The sequence below is a fragment of the Colobus angolensis genome, unplaced genomic scaffold (assembly GCF_000951035.1).
Source record: "Colobus angolensis palliatus isolate OR3802 unplaced genomic scaffold, Cang.pa_1.0 Scaffold180, whole genome shotgun sequence".
Lineage (NCBI taxonomy): Eukaryota > Metazoa > Chordata > Mammalia > Primates > Cercopithecidae > Colobus > Colobus angolensis.
The window spans coordinates 5,404,434-5,424,439 of NW_012114933.1; the positions used below are offsets into that span (position 1 = coordinate 5,404,434).

The following is a 20,006-nucleotide window of genomic DNA, read 5'->3' on the forward strand; positions in this document are numbered from 1 at the left end:
CCGTCTCAAAAAAAAAAAAAAAAACTACCTTCGCTGCACTGCACAAGAAGGCAGAAGGCAGTGCAATGGTTAAGAAAGAGCATGGGCTTTGGAATTGTTTTCTCACATTTAATAGTAGTGCTAATTATTAAAAACTAAGCTTCGCTTTACATAGTAGTAAAATGTAGATAATAATAGTTCCTGTGTCCTGTAATTGTTAGACTTACATGTTATATGTAAAGCACTAGGTGCGGTTATTGTTACTATTTTTGTAAGACAGTGCTTTTTTTCATGAATTAAGTCTACTAGATATGTTTTGAAAGGCAGAGAATTATATTGATTATGTGGTAATTTTTATCTACTTTCTCCTTAACCATTTTAAATGCCACCTCTTTACTTTTGCTCTTTAAAGACTCTTTTTTTTTTTTTTTTTTCTGGGACAGGGTCTCACTCTATTGCCAGGACTGGAGTGTAGTGGTGCGATCATGGCTCACTGCAGCCTCAGCCTCCTGGGCTCAGGTGGTCCTCCTGCCTCAGCCTCCCAAGTAGCTGGGACTACAGGTGCACGCCACAATGCCTGGCTAATTTTTTTGTGTTTTTTGCAGAGACAGGGCTTTGCCATGTTGCCCAGGCTGTTCTCAAACTCCTGGCCTAAAGCCAGCCATCTGCCTCAGCCTCCCTAAGTGCTGGGATTACAAGCTTGAGATACCACACCTGGCCTTTAGATCCTTATTCTTTGTTATGTGTGAAGTGTGGTATCACTGACTTATTTTGATATTTCTATACCCTTGAATTTTCTGTACCCTTGAATTTTCTCCTAGATGAAGAAAAGAAGATGGTTGAAGAAGTATTCAGTAATGCAATTGATTGCTTATCCGATGAAGATAAAAAACTCCCTCAGGTGAGTTTTCAGTATCAGTAGATAAAAGTGTAGATATTAATGGATTTCTTATATTCACTTTATGTTGTTTGGTTTTATTACTCTATTGCACTTTTCACACACTGCAGCATATATGTTGTGATATGCACTTAAATGATACTTTGACTTTTACTTTAAATTTCAAAAAGTCAATAGGAAGAAAGATTTGCTACCTGAAGGAACTTTGAGAGCTAGCATAGTGTGAAAATTACTAGTGTTCTCAGTATTACAGAATTTTTAATGCTAGTTTTAAGTCATTAACTTTTTTAATCCATAAGGCTACCACATAAAATAAGAGAGAACCCTTACTGAAAATCATGTGTTTAATGAGGAATTTAACACACCTACTTTGCCTTAATCCGGTGTATTTTTGCTTTGACTGTTGAAATTGCCTGGGAATTCCAAAATATGCTGATGCTTTTGTGCCACTTCCAGAGATTCTGATTTAATTGGTCTGATGTGCAACCTGGACATCAGAATCTTTTAAAGGCTCCCCTGGTGATTCTACTGTGCGTCCAGAGCTGAGAAATAGTGCGTTAGACTGGTATGAAAGTTTTGTTGGGTGAAAAGAAACATTGGGAGGTCATCATACTTTCCTTAACAGATGAATGCCTTGATTTGTAAGGGATTTTCCATAAGACTGTGGTAACATGTTTCTTGCTGTTTGAAAAGGGTATTTAATGTATAAACTTTTTTGTAGCTTTTCTTCCTGGCTGAATTAGTAGTATCTGAGGGCTGAGCCATGTTTTTATACATATTTGTTATCACGCACTTCTAGTTTTAAGTATTTAATGGCATTTGATAGATTGTTAAAATAATTCTTCAAGTACATATTCATGTTAAATATGTATTATAGTGATTTATTTTTGGGGGGTTTGAGTTGCCAGTATCTTTTAAGTTTATTTTCTACAGGCAAAAACTGCCCCCATAGCGTGTAATTTTTTTTGAGGAGATGAAGTGATGCTGGAAAGTTTAAGTCAGCAAAGCATTTGTAAAGTATATTTACTATATGCCTTTCATATGAGCTAGGCCAGAATTACATTGAATTTAATAATCTGTGAGAATATAGATTTGTGTTTTGGAAAGATTTTAGTAAGTTTCTTTAAGAGAAAGCATTATTTACTCGTTTTTCTTAATTGAGTTAGTTTAACATTTTAAAAACCATTTTCTCACATGTAAAATCAGTGTTATTCCAAAATCACAGGTAGAACATGTACTTCCTCTTTTGAAGAGGGGAATTGGTATTCACCATGGTGGTTTACTTCCTATTTTGAAAGAAACTATAGAAATTCTCTTTTCTGAAGGATTGATAAAGGTATGGTTTTATTTTTATTTTTTATGCCCCCATATTGTGTTGTATGAAAAGTCTGAAAATTAGAGAACATTGTTTATAGGCAGTTGTGTGTTTGTGTGTTTCACAAGGCTTAATGAAATGACTTAAATAATGAACTTGATGTTTATATATGCTGTTATACTTAAATAAATCTTGGAGTGTAGATTAAAAAAAACCATTTGTTTCCTTTCTTAAAGAATGTAGTGGTGGCTGGGTATAGTGGCTCACGCCTGTAATCCCAGCACTTTGGGAGGCCAAGGTGGGCGGATTACCTGAGGTCGAGAGTTTGAAACCAGCCTGACAACGTGGAGAAACCCCGTCTCTGCTAAAAATACAAAATTAGCCAGGCGTGGTGGTGGGCACCTGTAGTCCCAGCTACTAGGGAAGCTGAGGCAGGAGAATCATTTGAACTTGGGAGGCGGAGGTTGCAGTGAGTGGAGACACACCATTGTACTCCAGCCTGGACAGCAAGAGCAAAACTGTCTCAAAAACAAGAACAAAAACAAAGAATGTAGTGGTAACACTATTGGATACCACAGAATGTTGCAGAAGGTGTATTTAATTACTAAACCTGGGGTTGTAAACTTCTTTCTATATACAGAATAAAAGGATTAGTTTAGAGAAGACAAGGAAATTGCTGGTTAGACTTAGGAAAGAAGATTTTTTGAATATTCTAATTTGAACCAGAGAGCATCTGATTTCATTTTTTTAATGAAACTGATTGATATTTATACCGAGAAATGGGATATTAAAGATGAGAAACAACATCAAAATGTAATCATAAGTCTATATATGAGTCATACGTTTTTTTTTTTTTTAATTTTGAAGCAGAATCTTGCCCTGTCACCCAGGTTGGAGTGCAGTGGCACCTCTGCCTCCTGGGTTCAAGTGATCCTTCTACCTTAGCCTCCCAAGTAGCTGGGCCTACAGAAGCATACCACCACGCCCAACCTAATTTTTTTTTTTTTTTTTTTCTGTAGAGACGGGGTTTCACCATGTTGGCCAGGGTGGTCTTGAACTCTTGACCTTAAGTGATCCTCCCACCCAGCCTCCCAAAGTGCTGGGATTATAGGCTACTATGCCCAGCCTCATACGTTATTTTATGTTTAAAAATTGTTAGCATTTAAAAAATCATATGTGAGATTTATTGTGAGAACCTTAGCACTAAGTAGAATATTTAAAATAAATTTACTTATCTTGAAGAAAATATTTGAAGTCATTTAGATCAAGAATTGGCCAATATTTATACCTAGATCCTGGTATGTCCCTTCTAGATTATATATTTTGCTGAGCCCCACTTTTAAAGGATCTTTTAAAACATAAACAAGCAGTGCTTGCTGGTTGTAAGCAAGCACTTACCAGAAATATCTACTAGTATACATACAGATAATGAATTAGTCATTTTGTAAACAACAAAAAAAGTCATTATATACTGCCCTTGTTATATAATTTCATCATGTGTCAGATTCTTCTTCATTCTTTTTAATGAATGAATAATATGCTATTGAGATGATGAACTAAAATATTTTTACTTCTTTCCTGGAGAATATAGTACTTCAGTGACTTTACTTATATGTATATCTTTTTGTACCTAAACCACTATTTTTGTTGGTCTTAGAAGTGTATTACAGAGTCACTGATTCTAGTCTTCCTTGAGAGATCTTCTAATACTGAAGTGGTCCTCCAAATCACTGTGTCATCAGTTGCAAAGGCCAGGAAATGTGTTTGTGTTTAGAAAAATATTCTATGACCTAAAGCTTTGTTCGTAAGACCAGTGTGCATTCTCTCTAGTTGGCACTGTTAGAATTTAAGAAAGTCTGTTTTCTCTGAATTACCAAATTTCTGAGCTAAGAGAGACATTAAATGTTAATTAATAATTTTATATATAAAATACAAAATAGGTTTGAGAATTGCATATTGTTTTTTATTTTTGTAGGGTCTCATTAACTAATTTTAAAAATTAATACATTTAGTTAACACTTAAAAATTATAAAACTAGGTTTTCAGCTTAAAATATATGTTTAGTTATAGAATTACTTATTTACTTAGGCCTTGTTTGCCACGGAGACCTTTGCTATGGGAATTAATATGCCAGCTAGAACTGTGTTATTTACAAATGCCCGCAAATTTGATGGGAAGGATTTCCGATGGGTAAGTAAAGCAATTCATATATCGAAACACTTTTTATCTTTGTTATACTACAGATAACTGGTTTAGATAGTCTTTGAGATTTTAAGTCCAAACTACTTAAGAACTTGAACCTAAGCTAATACAATTTCATCAAGATTAAACCTTGACTCTTGGCCATTTGTGGTGGCTTATGCCTATGATCACAACACTTTGGGAGGCCAAGGTGGGAGGATGATTTAAGGCCAGGAGTTTGAGACCAGCGTGGGCAACATAGTGAGACCTCATCTCTACAAAAAATGCAAAAATCATCTGGGAGTGGTGATGTGCACCTGTAGTCGCAGCTACTTGAAAGGCTGAGGTGGAAGAATCACTTGAGCCCAGGAGGTCAAGTCTCCAGTAAGCTGTGATTGCACCACTGTACTCCAGCCTTGAGGACAGTGAGACCCTGACTCTGAATAAATTAGTTAATCGAACAAACCTCTCTTCCCTTAAATTTTTATCCTGACTCCTTCACTCCCACCTCTCCTCCAAAAAAAAGAGATTCCTTTAAGTGAAGGAGTTTGATGATAGGAGATTAAGTGTGCAAGTGATTTATGAATGCTTTAAATCATTTTAAATATGTCTAGAGTTTTCATTTCTTAAGGTTTAAGGTTTTAAAGCACCACTACAGTGGCTGTAGTTGCATCTATTTTGCCCTTCAGGTTTAAAAGGCAAGTACCCCATTTAGTAAGCAATTACCAAACTTAAAATATAAATTTAGAACTCTGGTAGATGACTGGGATGCTGAAGTAGAAACAGCAAAAAGACAATACAGACTTGTTTCCTTTGACAGATATACAATAAAATGTTATGCTGTAAACACTGTGAGAAGTATGTACGGGGATATAGCATAAGAAACAGTTGGGGGTCAGGGAATGCTTCATAGAAAGGCAATCCTTGGCCGGGCGCGGTGGCTCAAGCCTGTAATCCCAGCACTTTGGGAGGCCGAGACGGGCGGATCACGAGGTCAGGAGATCGAGACCATCCTGGCTAACACTGTGAAACCCCGTCTCTACTAAAAAATACAAAAAACTAGCCGGGCGAGGTGGCGGGCGCCTGTAGTCCCAGCTACTCGGGAGGCTGAGGCAGGAGAATGGCGTAAACCCGGGAGGCGGAGCTTGCAGTGAGCTGAGATCCGGCCACTGCACTCCAGCCCGGACGACAGAGCAAGACTCCGTCTCAGGAAAAAAAAAAAAAAAGAAAGAAAGGCAGTCCTTAAAATAAGTAACAGCAGATGAGAATTTACTAAGCAGAAAGTAGAACATTGGCAGGGGTGAAAAGAAAGTGATGGAACAAAGATTTCTCGTTTGAATTCCCATAGCCTGGCTTTGGGGAAAATTGTAAGTAGTCCTTTATTTAACCTTTTATTTTTGGAATTGGTGATTCTCTCTGCTTGGAGAAGTTTCTAAAGGGAATTACAAATCATCAAAATGCTGAAAAGTACCCTCACTAAAACTGTAAATAAAGGCAAAATGTTTTTCATGATGTGTTTTATTTTAAAATGTTGGATGCTATACAAAAGAGAAATACAAGTATGGTGAGTCAGTGACATTTCTGGGCCAGGACTTCTTGGGCCAGGAGGGCCTGGCCCAAGGCTGCCCCCTGGGAAAAGCTGAATGGAGCTGCTGAGTGGGAGCCAAACCCTCTATGCTAGCAGGGACCCTGCAGTCTGGCTAAGGCTGGGCCCTAGCCCCTTTCTACCAAATAAAGGCAGCTGTGGAGAGAGGGAATTTGGCTTCCAGCCTGGTTTGTGGTGGGGGAAGGTACCATGACAGATTTGATGATGATTTCTAGGGGAAAGCAGGCAACCATCCCCACCCACATCCCACAGGGGCTCCCTCTAGCCTGAGACTCATCGGGGTCCAGACTGGAAGGCTAATGCCATTAGAGGAAGCAGGCACAGGGTGGATTGGGCAAGGGAACCTCTGAGAAAGCCAGTGCCCAGCCACCCAGGGTTCAGAGACATTTCACACAATATGGTTAATATGCAACATGTATACATGTGCTCGGGGAGAGATGTGTAGAAGCTTAAGAGGAGAGAGTTAAGCATCCTGGGACCCTCCCTAACAAAGCAACTCTTTCCTTCCTGCTTCCTTATGGAGCACAGTGGGTGTGCACAATGGGTGTGTATGATGGATGTGCAGTGATTACTCCCAGGCTGTCTATGCTATGCCAGATGCCAGATAGCACCTTCATGCCACTGTAGAAGAGGGAGCAGTGGAGCCTGATGGGAAAGGGCTATGGGCCATATCAAAGGATTGAACCAGCGCTGACAATGGAATCCTAATGGTGAACCCCCTGCCCTCTGCTTTGGCCCCTAAGGGCCCCATTCCCCAGGTAGCAGCAGTGGGACTCCCTTTAACCCCTCCACTGTTGGGAAGGAGGCACCTGGGGAATGGAATGGACATCCAAAGGGGAAAGGGAGGTAAAGGTGGGCTCTGCAAAGAAGGCATTGAGAGTGGTAGGCTGGTGGGCCAGGGACCCTCTCATAGTCAGAGATAGGTTGGAGCCTGGGGCAACCCTGCCACCAGCATGGCCACATCATCTAGAAGGGTTAAGGTCCATGCTGTTGCTCAACCACCAGAGGTCTTGGCGAATCCTGGGGTCAGGAGATGTCTTTGCAGGGGTACCATGAAGGAAGAAAGGTCTTGACTGGGAGGTAGGGGACTGTTTGGATCTAGCCAGGGGCTACGAGTCCAGTCAAAGCATAAGCTTTGTGTTTACCTGGGCCTCCCACTGGAGCGTAATCTTAAGGATCAAGATGCCTTGGAATGTAGAGAGTCAGGGAAGAAGGCTCTGTGGAGGAATGGGGGTTGATTCTGGAATTAACTGTCCCAAAGGGTCCTGAGGCTACAAAACACTCTTCAGCCAGCACTGTAGCCCCCCCTGTTCTGGAGAAGAGTCAAAGGGTTAGGGAGACAGTGAAGGCCAGGTTCTGTCCTTCTCCCAACTCATACCAGAGCAGTTTCCCACCAAAATGGGTGTCATTGCCAGGCCAGATAACTCAGGGAGTCATGGACAGCCCCCTGTGCCACCTGTACTCTGTCACACATGGCCCAGGCCCATGGCAAGGAGTGGGGCTGCTGAAGGCACAGAGAAGAAAGTGGCACAGAGAAGGCACAGACATTCTTCACCCTTTGCTTGCTGTATAGACCTGTTTCCAGAGAGGGTAACAGGCCTAGATGGCACAACAATAAATGGCCAGGCTGACATCATGCTATATTTGTACCACAGCCAGGTGGATCAGCTAGCATACTGTTGCTAGTAACAGGTTTGTGTTTCTGCAGCTCATGCTCTTGCATATGTCTCAGCTTGGAGCCTGTCGAGTGGCTTTAACATGTGGACCGGGCATATTTGGTGCTCTGGCAGTGTGAGGAGGCACATTTGAGGAGGTTTTAGGAGATGAACTGGTGCAGATTCTGTCTGGATGAAGAGGCTGCCATGCTTATCACCCACGAATGTCTTAGGGCCTACAGTGTAGTCATAGGAGCTCCAGGGTCCACCGTCAGCAGTCAGTGAAATCCTTAGCCAGGTTGGACATACTGGGTAGCCAGCGCTTATTCGAGTAACTATACTTGCTTCTGAGTTATGATTGTTGTCCCCAAAGGGCATAGTGCTACTCAGCAGGATGTAGACAATGGTGCCTGGGACCCACACGTGCACTGAATGGTGTAATGCTTGCAGGCCAGAACCTCTGGGGTGGGGCGGGTGGGGAGGATGCTGTGCTGGTGTGCCACAGGTGATATTCATCAGGCATTTGTAGTTGCTGTTCTTGTGGGCACTGACCAGATTGAAGTCAGTGATGATCTTGGAGTCAGTGCCTGAATGATGGTATAGCAGATTCTGAGGCTTGAGGTCTTGGTTTGTGATGCCCAGTGCATGCAGATACTGGATGCCATCTAGCACCATCTGCAGCATTCTCATGGCGTCATGCTCAGTGAAGGAACCCTTGGTGATGATGTGGTTGAACAGCTCCATGCTAGCAGGGACCAGTTGTATCAACATGTATACATGCGCCCGCATCCCAGACACCTCCACCGGCTGGATGATGTTGGCATGACGCACCTGGTGCAGCACATACAGCTCTGGCTCCCACACCTCCTACCCCTCCTGGTACTTGATCTCAATTATCTTGATGGCATATGCTGCCAAGTGGCTCAGTGTTCCATGCATACCACTTGGCAGAATCTCCTTTGGCCAATTGGGGTCTTCGTGTCGAAGTTAACTGTCACTTATGGGTCGAACTTGGCCCTGTATTTAGCCATCCTGGCTGTGTAGTCACAAGGGAGGCTCTTTGTGGCCAGTATTGGGAGCACTGTGCCTATTGACTGGCTGCTGGAAACCTGCCTGCCTCTATGATGAAGTGCTTATACATACCATTCTGAGTGCCACTGAACAGCTGCACCTTCTTGACCAGATCCAGCTGGATATTGTTGGATGGCTTGAGAAGGACCTTGCTTTTCTCTTAGCCCATCATGGACATAAGGGCATCTTCTCCGGTGAGGCTGGTGGGACCTGCTCTGTAGGCAGTGTTCCAGCTATACCTCATACAGGCAGTGGGCTTTCAGTGTCTCAGCAGCTCTGCTAACCATGTCTGAGCTGGGACTGCCACCACCATCCTGAGGCATCAGCATGGTGACCTGTAGTGGTTTTTAACTCTTTTTGAGTTACTATTTTTTAAAAAGAATCTGGACCCTTTCCACAGGAGAAAAGTACACATGCACTTAAAGAAAAAACTTTGCCCAGTGTTGAAGTGGTACAGTGGTGCTCTGAAAGCCTGTTTACAGGAGCCTTACTGACCTTCCACTATCAGGTTGTTCCTGATGACAAATGAACTCTACCAAACTCCAGGCATACATACCAATAAAATAGGAGAGAATTTTGTTTTTTCAAAAAGCATGAATTATAGTCATCTCATTTTGCAGATTTAGAAAGGTAATTTTGATCAAGTCAGAACTGATATTTGGTTGAGTTTGGGTCATTGTTTGCATTCTTAGATTTTGCCGTTTTCCAGAATATCTAGCTCAGAGGTATTTTTTTAATGCCAGTGTATTAGCCAATATTTCCCAGTAGCTGTCATATATTTGAAAGCATAATTAACAGTAATTGGCTTACTGTGAAAAGCCAAAATTTTTAAAAGCCTACATTTTAGGCTTTAAATTTAGATTAAAAGCATAAATTTTAGATCCAAAATGACACAGTCTAAAATTTAGTTTTGTTGTGTTGGTGTGATGTGGGTTTGAAACATTATTCTCACATGTTTTGCATTTTTGTGCTTTGACTTTAACTCAGAAAACTTCATGCTTTTAATCATGTTTCCTTTCTTAGGGTTTATAACTTGTTACAAGTTTTACAGCAAGAGAAATTTTACGAATACTTTTTTCACCAGTTTTTCTCCTAAACTCTGAATTTTAACTGTGTTCATTCAGATTTCTTCTGGTGAATACATTCAGATGTCTGGTCGTGCTGGAAGGAGAGGAATGGATGATAGAGGAATTGTAATTCTTATGGTAGATGAAAAGATGAGCCCAACAATTGGAAAACAATTACTTAAGGTAACTACATTAAGATTCTGTACCTTTACCAAGAATTCCAGAAATATGCTTCAGGAACCATTTCAGAATTGGTTGTGTCAGTCAGATACCTAACTAAAATGAGTTAATATACTGAAACTATCTGGGCTTGGGAAGATAGAAGGGTGTGACTACTCAAAATACTAACATCTTGTATCCTACTTCACCTAATAGGTGGAGAGCAACTCATATAATGGATAGGGTGTGAAGATCTCCAGAGAGGGCAGAAATGTTTACTTTCTCCTCCGAATTTAAGAGATCTCTTTTATTTGACCCATCCACTGCACAAGTTGTTCTTTACCTGTCAGAACAGGAAGTGGGGCACATGATTGATAATCAAGTGTTTGGGGCAGGCAGTGAGCTTCCTCTGCCTTTGCAAGCCCAGATAGCTTAATAGGTTAATTCAACAATCTACCTTTACAGTTTACCCTATTGATTATAAATATCCCAATCATAAAGAACACATTTTAAGCTTTATTACAGATTAGACTTTTATTTTGCTTGCTTAGTATTTGTGCTTCGGATGGTCTAGAATTTTATTTTTGTTTTGAAGAGCTTCTAAAGGAAGTTTGACCTGGTTGCTTTTTTTCTTCTTATCCATATAGAGAAAAGTGTTAATAAGATAGGAAACTTTAATTAAAAACAAAATAAATTGCCAGTTCATTAACTACTTAAAAGTAGCTACTTCAAAACATGTTAAGACACACTTAGGTCAGTATCTATGAAACAGATTGTGTGTCTAACTTTTTAAACTTGGGAACTTTGTGGAGAATTTGAGATATAGTCATAATGAAGCTTGGTATGTTGAAGCAAAATAGATAAAGGTGTGTGTATCTTTATATGTCTTTACATGAGTAAAGACAAAGCTTGTCTGTACATATTCATGATAATTATATGGTGTCTTATTTTCAACTTTAGAGATTAACACTTGGAAACCTCTTTAGTGCTCCATGAAAGGAAAATTAAACAAGACTGAAAATTTTTATTCTTTTCTCTAATTGTGCCAGATATAACACATGCTATTTTTCTTTCCTTGTACTCTGTGTGTGGAAAGAACAGAATCGGGTTGCCAGATTATAAGAGGTAATATTTTAATGACAGCATCTGGTTCCTTTAGTGCGGAGTTTTCATTCCATATACTTGACGTTTCTGGATTTGATACCTTGTATGTGTAAAGTTGTATCACCTTTCATTGCATTTTTTAAATTAACTTTTCTAATAGACTTATTGAGCTATAATTCACATACCATGCAAGTCACTCATTTCCATGGTTTTTAATATATTCTAGAGTTTTGTCACCATCACCACAATCAATTTTAGAACATTTTCATCAATCCGGAAAGAAAACCCTATACCTATTAAGTTACTCTTCTTTCTTCAGAAGACCACCCCTACCCCAAGCCCTAGACAACAACTAATTTACTTTCTGTCTCTATGGATTTGTCTGTTGTGGACATTTCCTATAAACAGACTCATAATGTGTACCCTTTTGTATCTGGCTTTTTTTCACTTAGCCTAATGTTTTCAAGTTTTATCCATGTTGTAACATCTATCAATACTTCATTCCTTTTCATTGCTGAATAATATTTCATTGTTCAGCATGTATGCCACAGTTGATCTCTTCAGCAGTGAATGGATATATTGATTGTTTCCATGTTTTGGCTATTGTGAATAATGCTGCTATGAACTTTTTTTTTTTTTTTTACAAGTTTTTACTTGAATATGTGTTTTCTTTTCTCCTGACTGTACACCTAGGAATGGAATTGCCGGGTCATAGAGTAATTCTATGTGTAACCTTTTGAGGAACTGCCAGAATGTTTTCTTTAGTAGTTGCACCATTTTACATTCCCACCAGCATTGTATGAGACTTCTAATTTCTTTACATTCTAGTCAGCACTTGTTAGCTGCCTTTTTGGTTCATAGCCATCCTTGGGGTATGAAGGAGAACATTTCACTTTGAATATTAGTTTGATTGAAAGGATGTAGTACCTGTTTGTGTATCTGCATTTCTAGGCATATTTCTTTTATCAAGACTAACATACAACTTTTTTCCTCTAGGATTTTTTCTAGTTAGTTTTACTATCATTAAGGAATTTATAGATAACTTACTCAGTATTTGTAACAACTAATACTTATTGAATGTTCAGTGTGTTCCAAATACTAATTATGATAATTACTGTTATTATCTACGTTTTATAAATACAGCATGCAGAGGTTAAAAATTTGTCCAGAGCTATACTGTTGTTAAATGGCAAATCCTGCTTTCAAACTCAGGCAGTCTGATTTCAGAGTTTATGCTTCTAAGTACCATATGGTACTGCTTCTCAGTACCTCTTGCAAATAGATTTTTCAACTAGTAGTTTAAACACAATTTGACATGAGACAGCAGTTTGTTCTTTGATGTACTTAAATAGATAGGCTAAAGAATAGTCATGTCAGGTATATTTTATTTTCTTATAGGCAAAAATAATTGATCATTCTTAAGTAATTTCAGAACTTTAAGAGAAATACTGAGTACTTGAAGTCATTTTCTCAAAATTAAAATACATAACTACTTCATATCACCTTATATGTAGAAATAGTAGGTTTACTTTATACATTAGTATAATTCAAGTCTATTTGTCATATTTATTTATTTTTCCTATTGGTGTTAGAACCATGGCAAAATGTGTTTGTTGCCTGCTAGAGCTTTCAAACTCTCAGTACATTCATACACACATACATATTTATATATTTGAGCATGTAAAAAATTTAATGATTGTGAATTTGAAATATTTTAGTAATTTTTTTCCTTCATTTTTATGGCTTGAGTAATTTTTTAACTTGCTCACTGCAGCCTCCACCTACCAGGTTCAAGCGATTCTCCTGCCTCAGCTTCCCAAGTAGCTGGGATTATAGGCACCTATGGCCACGCCCAGCTAATTTTTGTATTTTTTTGGTAGAAACGGGGTTTCACCATGTTGACCAGCCTGGTCTCAAATTCCTGACCTCAGGGGATCTGCCTGCCTCAGCCCCCCAAAGTGCTGGGATTACAGGCGTGAGCCACTGCGCCCAGCCTTTTTTAAAATAGAGACAGGGTTTCCCTTTGTTGCCCAGGCTGATCTCAATTTCCTGAGGCTCAAGGGATCGTCCTGTCTCAGCCTCCCAAGGTGCTAGGGTTTTAGGCGTGAGCCACGATGCCCAGCCTTTTTTTTTTTTCCTCTTTTTCTTTTTTTTTTTTTTTGGAGACAGGGTCTTGCTCTGTTGCCCAGACTAGAATGCAGTGATGCAGTCTCGGCTCACTGCAGCTTTGACCTGCAGGGCTCAAGCAGCCCTCCCACCTCAGCCTCCCAAGTAGCTGGGACTACAGGCATGCACCACCAAATCTGGCTAATTTTTTTTTTTTTTTTTTAATATTTTTTGTAGAGACAAGATTTCGCCATGTTGCTAAGGCTTGTCTTGAACTCCCAGGCTCAAGCAATCTGCCCATCTTGCCCTCCCAAAGTGCTGGGATTACAGGCATGAACCATCATGCTGGCTGGCTTGGCTAATTTTTAAAGGAGCAATAGAGAAACCTGTTCAACTTTTCCAGTATTGCTATTGTTGAAGTATCTGCTATTAGCTTAAACAGAATTTGACATAAGGCAGCGGTTGTTTTGTTTTTTGGGTTTTTTTTTTTTTTTGAGATGGTTTCTCGCTCTGTCACCTAGGCTGTAGTACAGTGGTGCGATCTTGGATCGCTGCAGCCTCCACCTCCTGGGTTCAAGTGATTCTCCTGCCTCAGCCTCCCAAGTAGCTGGGATTACAGGCATGTGCCACCATGCCTGGCTAATTTTGTATTTTTAGTAGAGATGGGGTTTCGCCATGTTGGCCAGGCTGGTCTTGAACTCTTGAGCTCAGGTGATCTGCCCACCTCGGCTTCCCAAAGTGCTAGTATTACATGCATGAGCCACCGCACCCAGCCAAGGCAGCAATTCTTTTGATACATTTTTGATTACTTGATAAGAGTCACAAAAAAATCAGTTTTCATAATGTTTGTTCAAATGAAAAGTTGAGTAAATGAGAAAGTATGTGTTATTAAACAGCTTTTCAGAAAGACTGGTGAATGCATCTTTTATTTGTTAGCAGTTAAGTATTATATTTTTCCAGTGTAACTAGAAGAAATACATGCTGCAATATGGTGCCCATATTTTCCAAAGAATGTAAAAATCTCACAGTATTTTGAGTAGATGTTATTAGTTTTATCAAAATGAAATCATTTCTATACTTTCTGAAATTACTAAATAAACATACTAATTACTTAGAGTAGATAAAGTGCTCATTTCAATAGTATGATATTTCTAGTCAGTGGTGTGTTCTTTTCAACAATGAATCAAATTTTCCTGAATTGAAGGAAAAATAATTTTGACCTTACTGGTTATTTAAATTATTTGTAAATGTAAGAAGCACATACCTATTCTATTAAAGTTAGTTCTGTAACTGTACATAAGATAACTATGTACAGGCCTTTTCTGAAGAAGTGGGAAGACTCACATTTATGTATTTCTCCATCTTCCACCTTTATGGTTTATAATGCAAAAATATTTAGCCTGTTAATTTTTAGAACTACTTGCCTAAATGAACCATATATTCTAAAATGTAAGAGATGATTATATTAGTATTTATAAAATATTACAAAAGCTGTTCTAGAAAAGTGGTATGTTTGGCTCTCTCAGTATCTTTTTAGTAAGCAAATCGGCAAAAAGGAATTCTTCAAAGTTTGCCTGGAATCCTTCAAAGTTTACATAATATCTTTATCATCGGTTACCTTTCTTGTTTCAGTTAAATTTTGGGTGATCCTCTTATTAGGCTGTCTCTTGATACATTGTTTTAGTTAACTGATCAAATTAAATACATTAAAAGAGTACTTGATCAACATTTAAAGAGTTCCTATATTTTTAGTAATGTGAGGTATGCGTTGGATTGATAGGTATATAAAATAAGTTCCAATATGACTTGCCCTCCATGAAGACTTTAAGCCTAGATACTCCTAGATTTTAGCTCCTACTTTACTCTTGGCAAGTCCCTGCATCTCTCTGAGCCTCTGTTTCTTGTTTAAAATGGAGACAAAATATTGTTACGAATGTTGTGAATTGAAGATTTAGTATGTATTTAGTACAGTGAGTGGCATATGCTAAGCCCTCAGTAAATGGTGATCATTTCTAAACTTAAGGAATATATTTACATTCATACAAAGCAAGCAAGAAGCAATATATGGCCCAGTGCTATAATATAAGTTCTGATAATTCTAGTTCAGGGAAATTTGAGATGATTCTGGACTAGATGGTTGTGGTTTAAGGCTTTATGGAGGAATGTAGGTGGGGCAAGCTCCAAAGGAATGGAATCAGAGTGGGGGTTATATTTTAACTTTCATGGCTAAAAAGAAAGAATGATATTTTAGGAAACAGGAGGGGCTTTAGAATCAAGAATTAACATGTATTTGGAGTTCTTAGTTTTGCTAAAACAAAGGATTTATGTGAATACTTACAGATGAGAGACATAAGCTTATTAACTTGATTGCTAAATTGGGTGTTCAGTTCTGAGCCTCAGTATTTTCCATTTTTACCCTTGTCTTTAGAAAACAATAGAGTTTACAACATGTCCAGTACACTTCTGTGTGGTGTGTGTTTGAGAAATAAAAGTTTCTTAATACACTTCTGCTGTGATGTATTATGCATTATAGTAGGTTTAAGGTACTTGTGTAAATTTATTTGGAAAACTACAAAATTGACATTTTTTTTCTCTCTTAGGGCTCCGCTGATCCTCTAAATAGTGCTTTCCATTTGACCTACAACATGGTTTTGAACTTACTACGTGTAGAAGAAATTAATCCTGAGTACATGTTGGAAAAATCCTTCTATCAGTTTCAGCATTATCGAGCAATTCCAGGAGTAGTAGAGAGTAAGTATAAAATACCGTAACAGAGCTTAATGTAGCTAGGAGACTAGCAAAATGTCTACATTATTGGCTGCTTTGGCTTTTTTTTGTAAGGTAAATTTTGGTTCATACGTAATGGACTGCACAACTGTAGTCTGGTCATTGTAACTGAATAGAACATTTCAAAATGAAGGAAAGAAAACACTGGCAGGGAACTTTTCTATAGTTGGCTCAAATTTAGTATAATTCTTGTCTTGTGCATATATATCATATAACTCATGGTCCTGAATAATGAAATAACACAAAGCCTAGTATTTTAAAACTTGACCTGTAAGAAGCACATGCGGCCGGGCGCGGTGGCTCACGACTGTAATCCCAGCACTTTGGGAGGCCAAGGTGGGTGGATCACGAGGTCAAGAGATCGAGAACATCCTGGCCAACATAGTGAAACCCTATCACTACTAAAAATACAAAAAAATTAGCGGGCTTGGTGGCGGGCTTCTGTAGTCCCAGCTGCTCGGGAGGCTGAGGCAGGAGAATCACTTGAACATGGGAGGCGGAGGTTGCAGTGAGCCAAGTTTGCGCCACTGCACTCCAACCTGGCAACAAAGCGAGACTCCTGACTCAAAAAGAGAATCACATGCATATTAGCCTTGTTCTTTCACCATTTCTCATTATAAAAGAGTGCCCTGGCATAAGCCTGTGAATGTTTAGGGAAATATAATGCTTTAACTTGGATTAGAGTTTAGCTTTTTTGGAATTTTCAGTTCTTAAGGTAATGCTTACAAAAGCACAAAAAGTAAATGTCCTATGGTAATTAATGTTCAAGTGGAATTGTACCTTGATTCCTACCTTAGAGGGTTGTGTGAGTAATGGTCATAAGAGCTGATTAAAAGCTAAAATGGAGGCAACGATTTAAAACTACTGGTTTTCACTTGAATATGAAAAAAAATAAACCACTGGTTTGGATAAATCTTATAAAAATATTGTGTGTAGTCATTGCAAAAAGGAAAAAGAAAATATGACAAAAGATAGAGGAAAGTTAAAATCATTTGTAATCTCACATAGAAATAGCTACCCAACCACTGTTAACACTTTGTAGTTTTTCTATTTTGTTTTATGAATAAGTATGCTTTTTAAAGGCAAAATTAGATGTGAGGTTTTTGTAATAATGATACTTATACTGGTAATGATAATGCTTATAATTAATATCATTTGTTAAATATTTACCTTATGCCTAGCCTTTTATTAAATGCTTTGTATTTAGTAACTCATTTATTCTGACTTTTAAAGTTTTAATTTCAGCCAGGTGTGGTAGTTCATGCCTGTAATCCTAGCACTTTGCGAGGCTGGGGCGGGCAGATACTTGAGGTCAGAAGTTCAAGGCCAGCCTGGCCAGCATGATGAAACCCCATCTCTACTAAAAATACAAAAAAATTAGCCGGGTGTGGTGGTGGGCACCTGTAATCCCAGCTACTTGGGAGGCTGAGACAGGAGAATTGCTTGAACCCGGGAGATGGAGGTTGCAGTGAGCCAAGATTGTACCACTGCACTTCAGCCTGAGCGACAGAGTGAGACTCCATCTCAAAAAAAAAAAAAAAAAGTTTTAATTTCAAGAAAGCATGATTTTTAATGACTGAATAATATTTCCATTTTATAACTGTATCATGATTTATTTAACAAGACAAATTTGAGATTCCTTTCTTATGAGTATATAGGACAATTCCACTCTTATTTTACTTTATTTAAGATGGGGTCTTGCTCTGTTGCCTAGGCTGGAATGCAGTGGTACCATCACAACTCACTGCAGCCTCAATTTCCCGGGCTCAGTTGATCCTCCCAGCTCAGCTGGACTATAGGCATGTGCCGCCATACCTGACTAATTTTTGTATTTTCTATAGATACAGGGTTTCACCATTAATAAAGTGATGAAAATAGATGTAGTAACCTCTCTGATTGATAAAAAAAAAATCAAAGATGACAGACAATTTCTTAAAATGTGAGCTGGATGATCTCAACACTCACCTTTAGTAAACTTCCATAAGCGGATTTTTGAATATATTTTTTAAAACCTTACAACATGATAAATGTATGATTTCAAATCATATTACATTCTATTAATTTTTTGTAAAAGTTATTAATAATACCCCTCGTGTTTGGCTGATAAACTGTGGTCTTAGCAAAGAGATAGAAAAATATGTTTCTAGTCTCACAGAACTGTATTTTTAAAAGAGCTATAAATCCCCTTATCCCACCAAAAATTGTATTAATAATAAATTTTATTTTATTTTATTAAAAGTAAAATTAATAATAAAAAAGATTAATAAGGTTTAAATACACTTTGGATTTGAATGTGAATTAAGGAGGTATTAAAATCAAATTAGCAGTATTAATTTTACCTTATGGAAATTTCAGATGCTGTCATTGAAACAGGTGTAAGATTAAAAGCTAGTTTAATACTTAAAAGGAAATTAAAGTATTCCTCCTAAGCAATTAGCACAGTCATGCATGAGTAGGATAATTGTACATACACACACAGCTAGCAGTTAGACTGGTTTGGAGACTGAATAACCAAGTGAAACAGAAGTGTGTATTGGTGCACCTACCTTTGTTTTGTTTCTTTTTCTTTTTACATTCTGATAAACAGTAAATTACTTTTTAAAAGCATCCCTGGTACAGTGGAGGACAGAGGGGAAATTCCCAAGTATTATCCTGTTTTTTTAAAGCCTATTTTCTGACTTCTGGCTGGACCCAGAGATTGTTCAATATGACTTAGAACAAGATTCTGCTACTCACTCAGTGAACTTAAATATTCCACCATTTCACTGAGAAATTAAAAAGAAAACCTTTTACCTCGGGAATGGGAGCCCCTTTCAGTTTTCAGGCCGAGAAAGTCACTTAAAATATAACCAAAGTCAAGTCTCAAGTCTCCTACCCTTGGAACTAAATAATTACCTTTTGAAGCCACTGTATAGCTAGTCACCGGTGTTATTTCTGTTAACCAATGAGAATTCCTGACACCTTTTGTAATCTAGCCCCTCTTCTAATTCATCCCTTTTTCCTTTATTTATTTATTTATTTATTTGAGATGGAGTTTCACTCCTGTTGCCCAGGCAATGGCAACAATGGCATGATCTCAGCTCACCGCAATCTCCGTCTCCCGGGTTCAAGTGGTTTTCCTGCCTCAGCCTCCCAAGTAGCTGGGATTATAACCATGCACCACCATGCCCAGCTAATTTTGTATTTTTAGTAGAGATGGGGTTTCTCCATGTTGATCAGGCTGGTCTCGAACTCCCAATCTCAGGTGATCCACCCACCTCAGCCTCCCAAAGTGCTGGGATTACAGGCATGAGCCACTGCACCTAGCCCTGATTCATCCCTTTTTCTTCAGAAACTTGAGCCCCTCCTTAGTCTCTAGAGCACTTCCCGAACTTAGAAGTGTATCTCTGGCTGCAGTCCTCAACCTTGGCCCAATAAACTGTTAATTTTGCCTCGGTTTCTTCCATTTAGGTAGACATTTCCATCTCGTGTCCTGTGTCTCCTCAGTCCCCAGCTTTTGTGTTTTGTTTTGTTTTTTCAATGTGGTTCTGACTTGCTTTTTAAAAGGATTGTGAGTAACATGATCTTTGCTCTCTGGCCTCTGGATACTTGTATCTACTTGGAATTGAATTAGCCCTGCATTTCTCTACCTCTGATTTTAAAGGGGCAAGCTGTTTTCCTAACCTCCTGAAACCAGTAAGTAAAAATACTCTCCAAAATATAACATACTTGTTATTGGAAGAGGTAGGAACTTGATTGATGAAAGAGAAATAAGGGAATTGAAACACCTGTAGTACAGTTTGCAGAGCTGAGTGTTGTGATCAAACAGAGCATGTAGTATGAGAGAATACATCCTGAATGCAGTTCATTCCTATTTTCACTCATTACTTGCAGGAATATACTTCTTTTGTTGCAGATACTACTAGAGCCTTTTCAAGGCACTGGTATTATTTTACCACCTTAAATATACCAAAATTAAAATGTGGGCTGTTGTCTTTGGAAGTGTAGAATTGGTAGAATGTTTTATACATTATAACAAATAGATGGCTCACACACATGAGATGTTTTTCATTTTGATTTATCTAATCAACAGTACATT

The 20,006-nt window shown here is 38.6% G+C and overlaps 1 protein-coding gene across 2 annotated transcripts in view; it reads left to right on the forward strand.

The window, feature by feature from the left end:
- Window positions 1-20,006, forward strand: part of SKIV2L2 (superkiller viralicidic activity 2-like 2 (S. cerevisiae)) — a 131,066-nt gene that overhangs the window by 52,863 nt on the left and 58,197 nt on the right. For both annotated transcript variants that reach the window (XM_011939369.1, XM_011939370.1), the window contains 5 exons: window positions 801-880; window positions 2,103-2,213; window positions 4,281-4,382; window positions 9,830-9,955; window positions 15,742-15,892. In XM_011939369.1, the coding sequence (XP_011794759.1) occupies window positions 801-880; window positions 2,103-2,213; window positions 4,281-4,382; window positions 9,830-9,955; window positions 15,742-15,892 (570 nt within the window). The remainder of the gene's footprint in view (window positions 1-800; window positions 881-2,102; window positions 2,214-4,280; window positions 4,383-9,829; window positions 9,956-15,741; window positions 15,893-20,006) is intronic.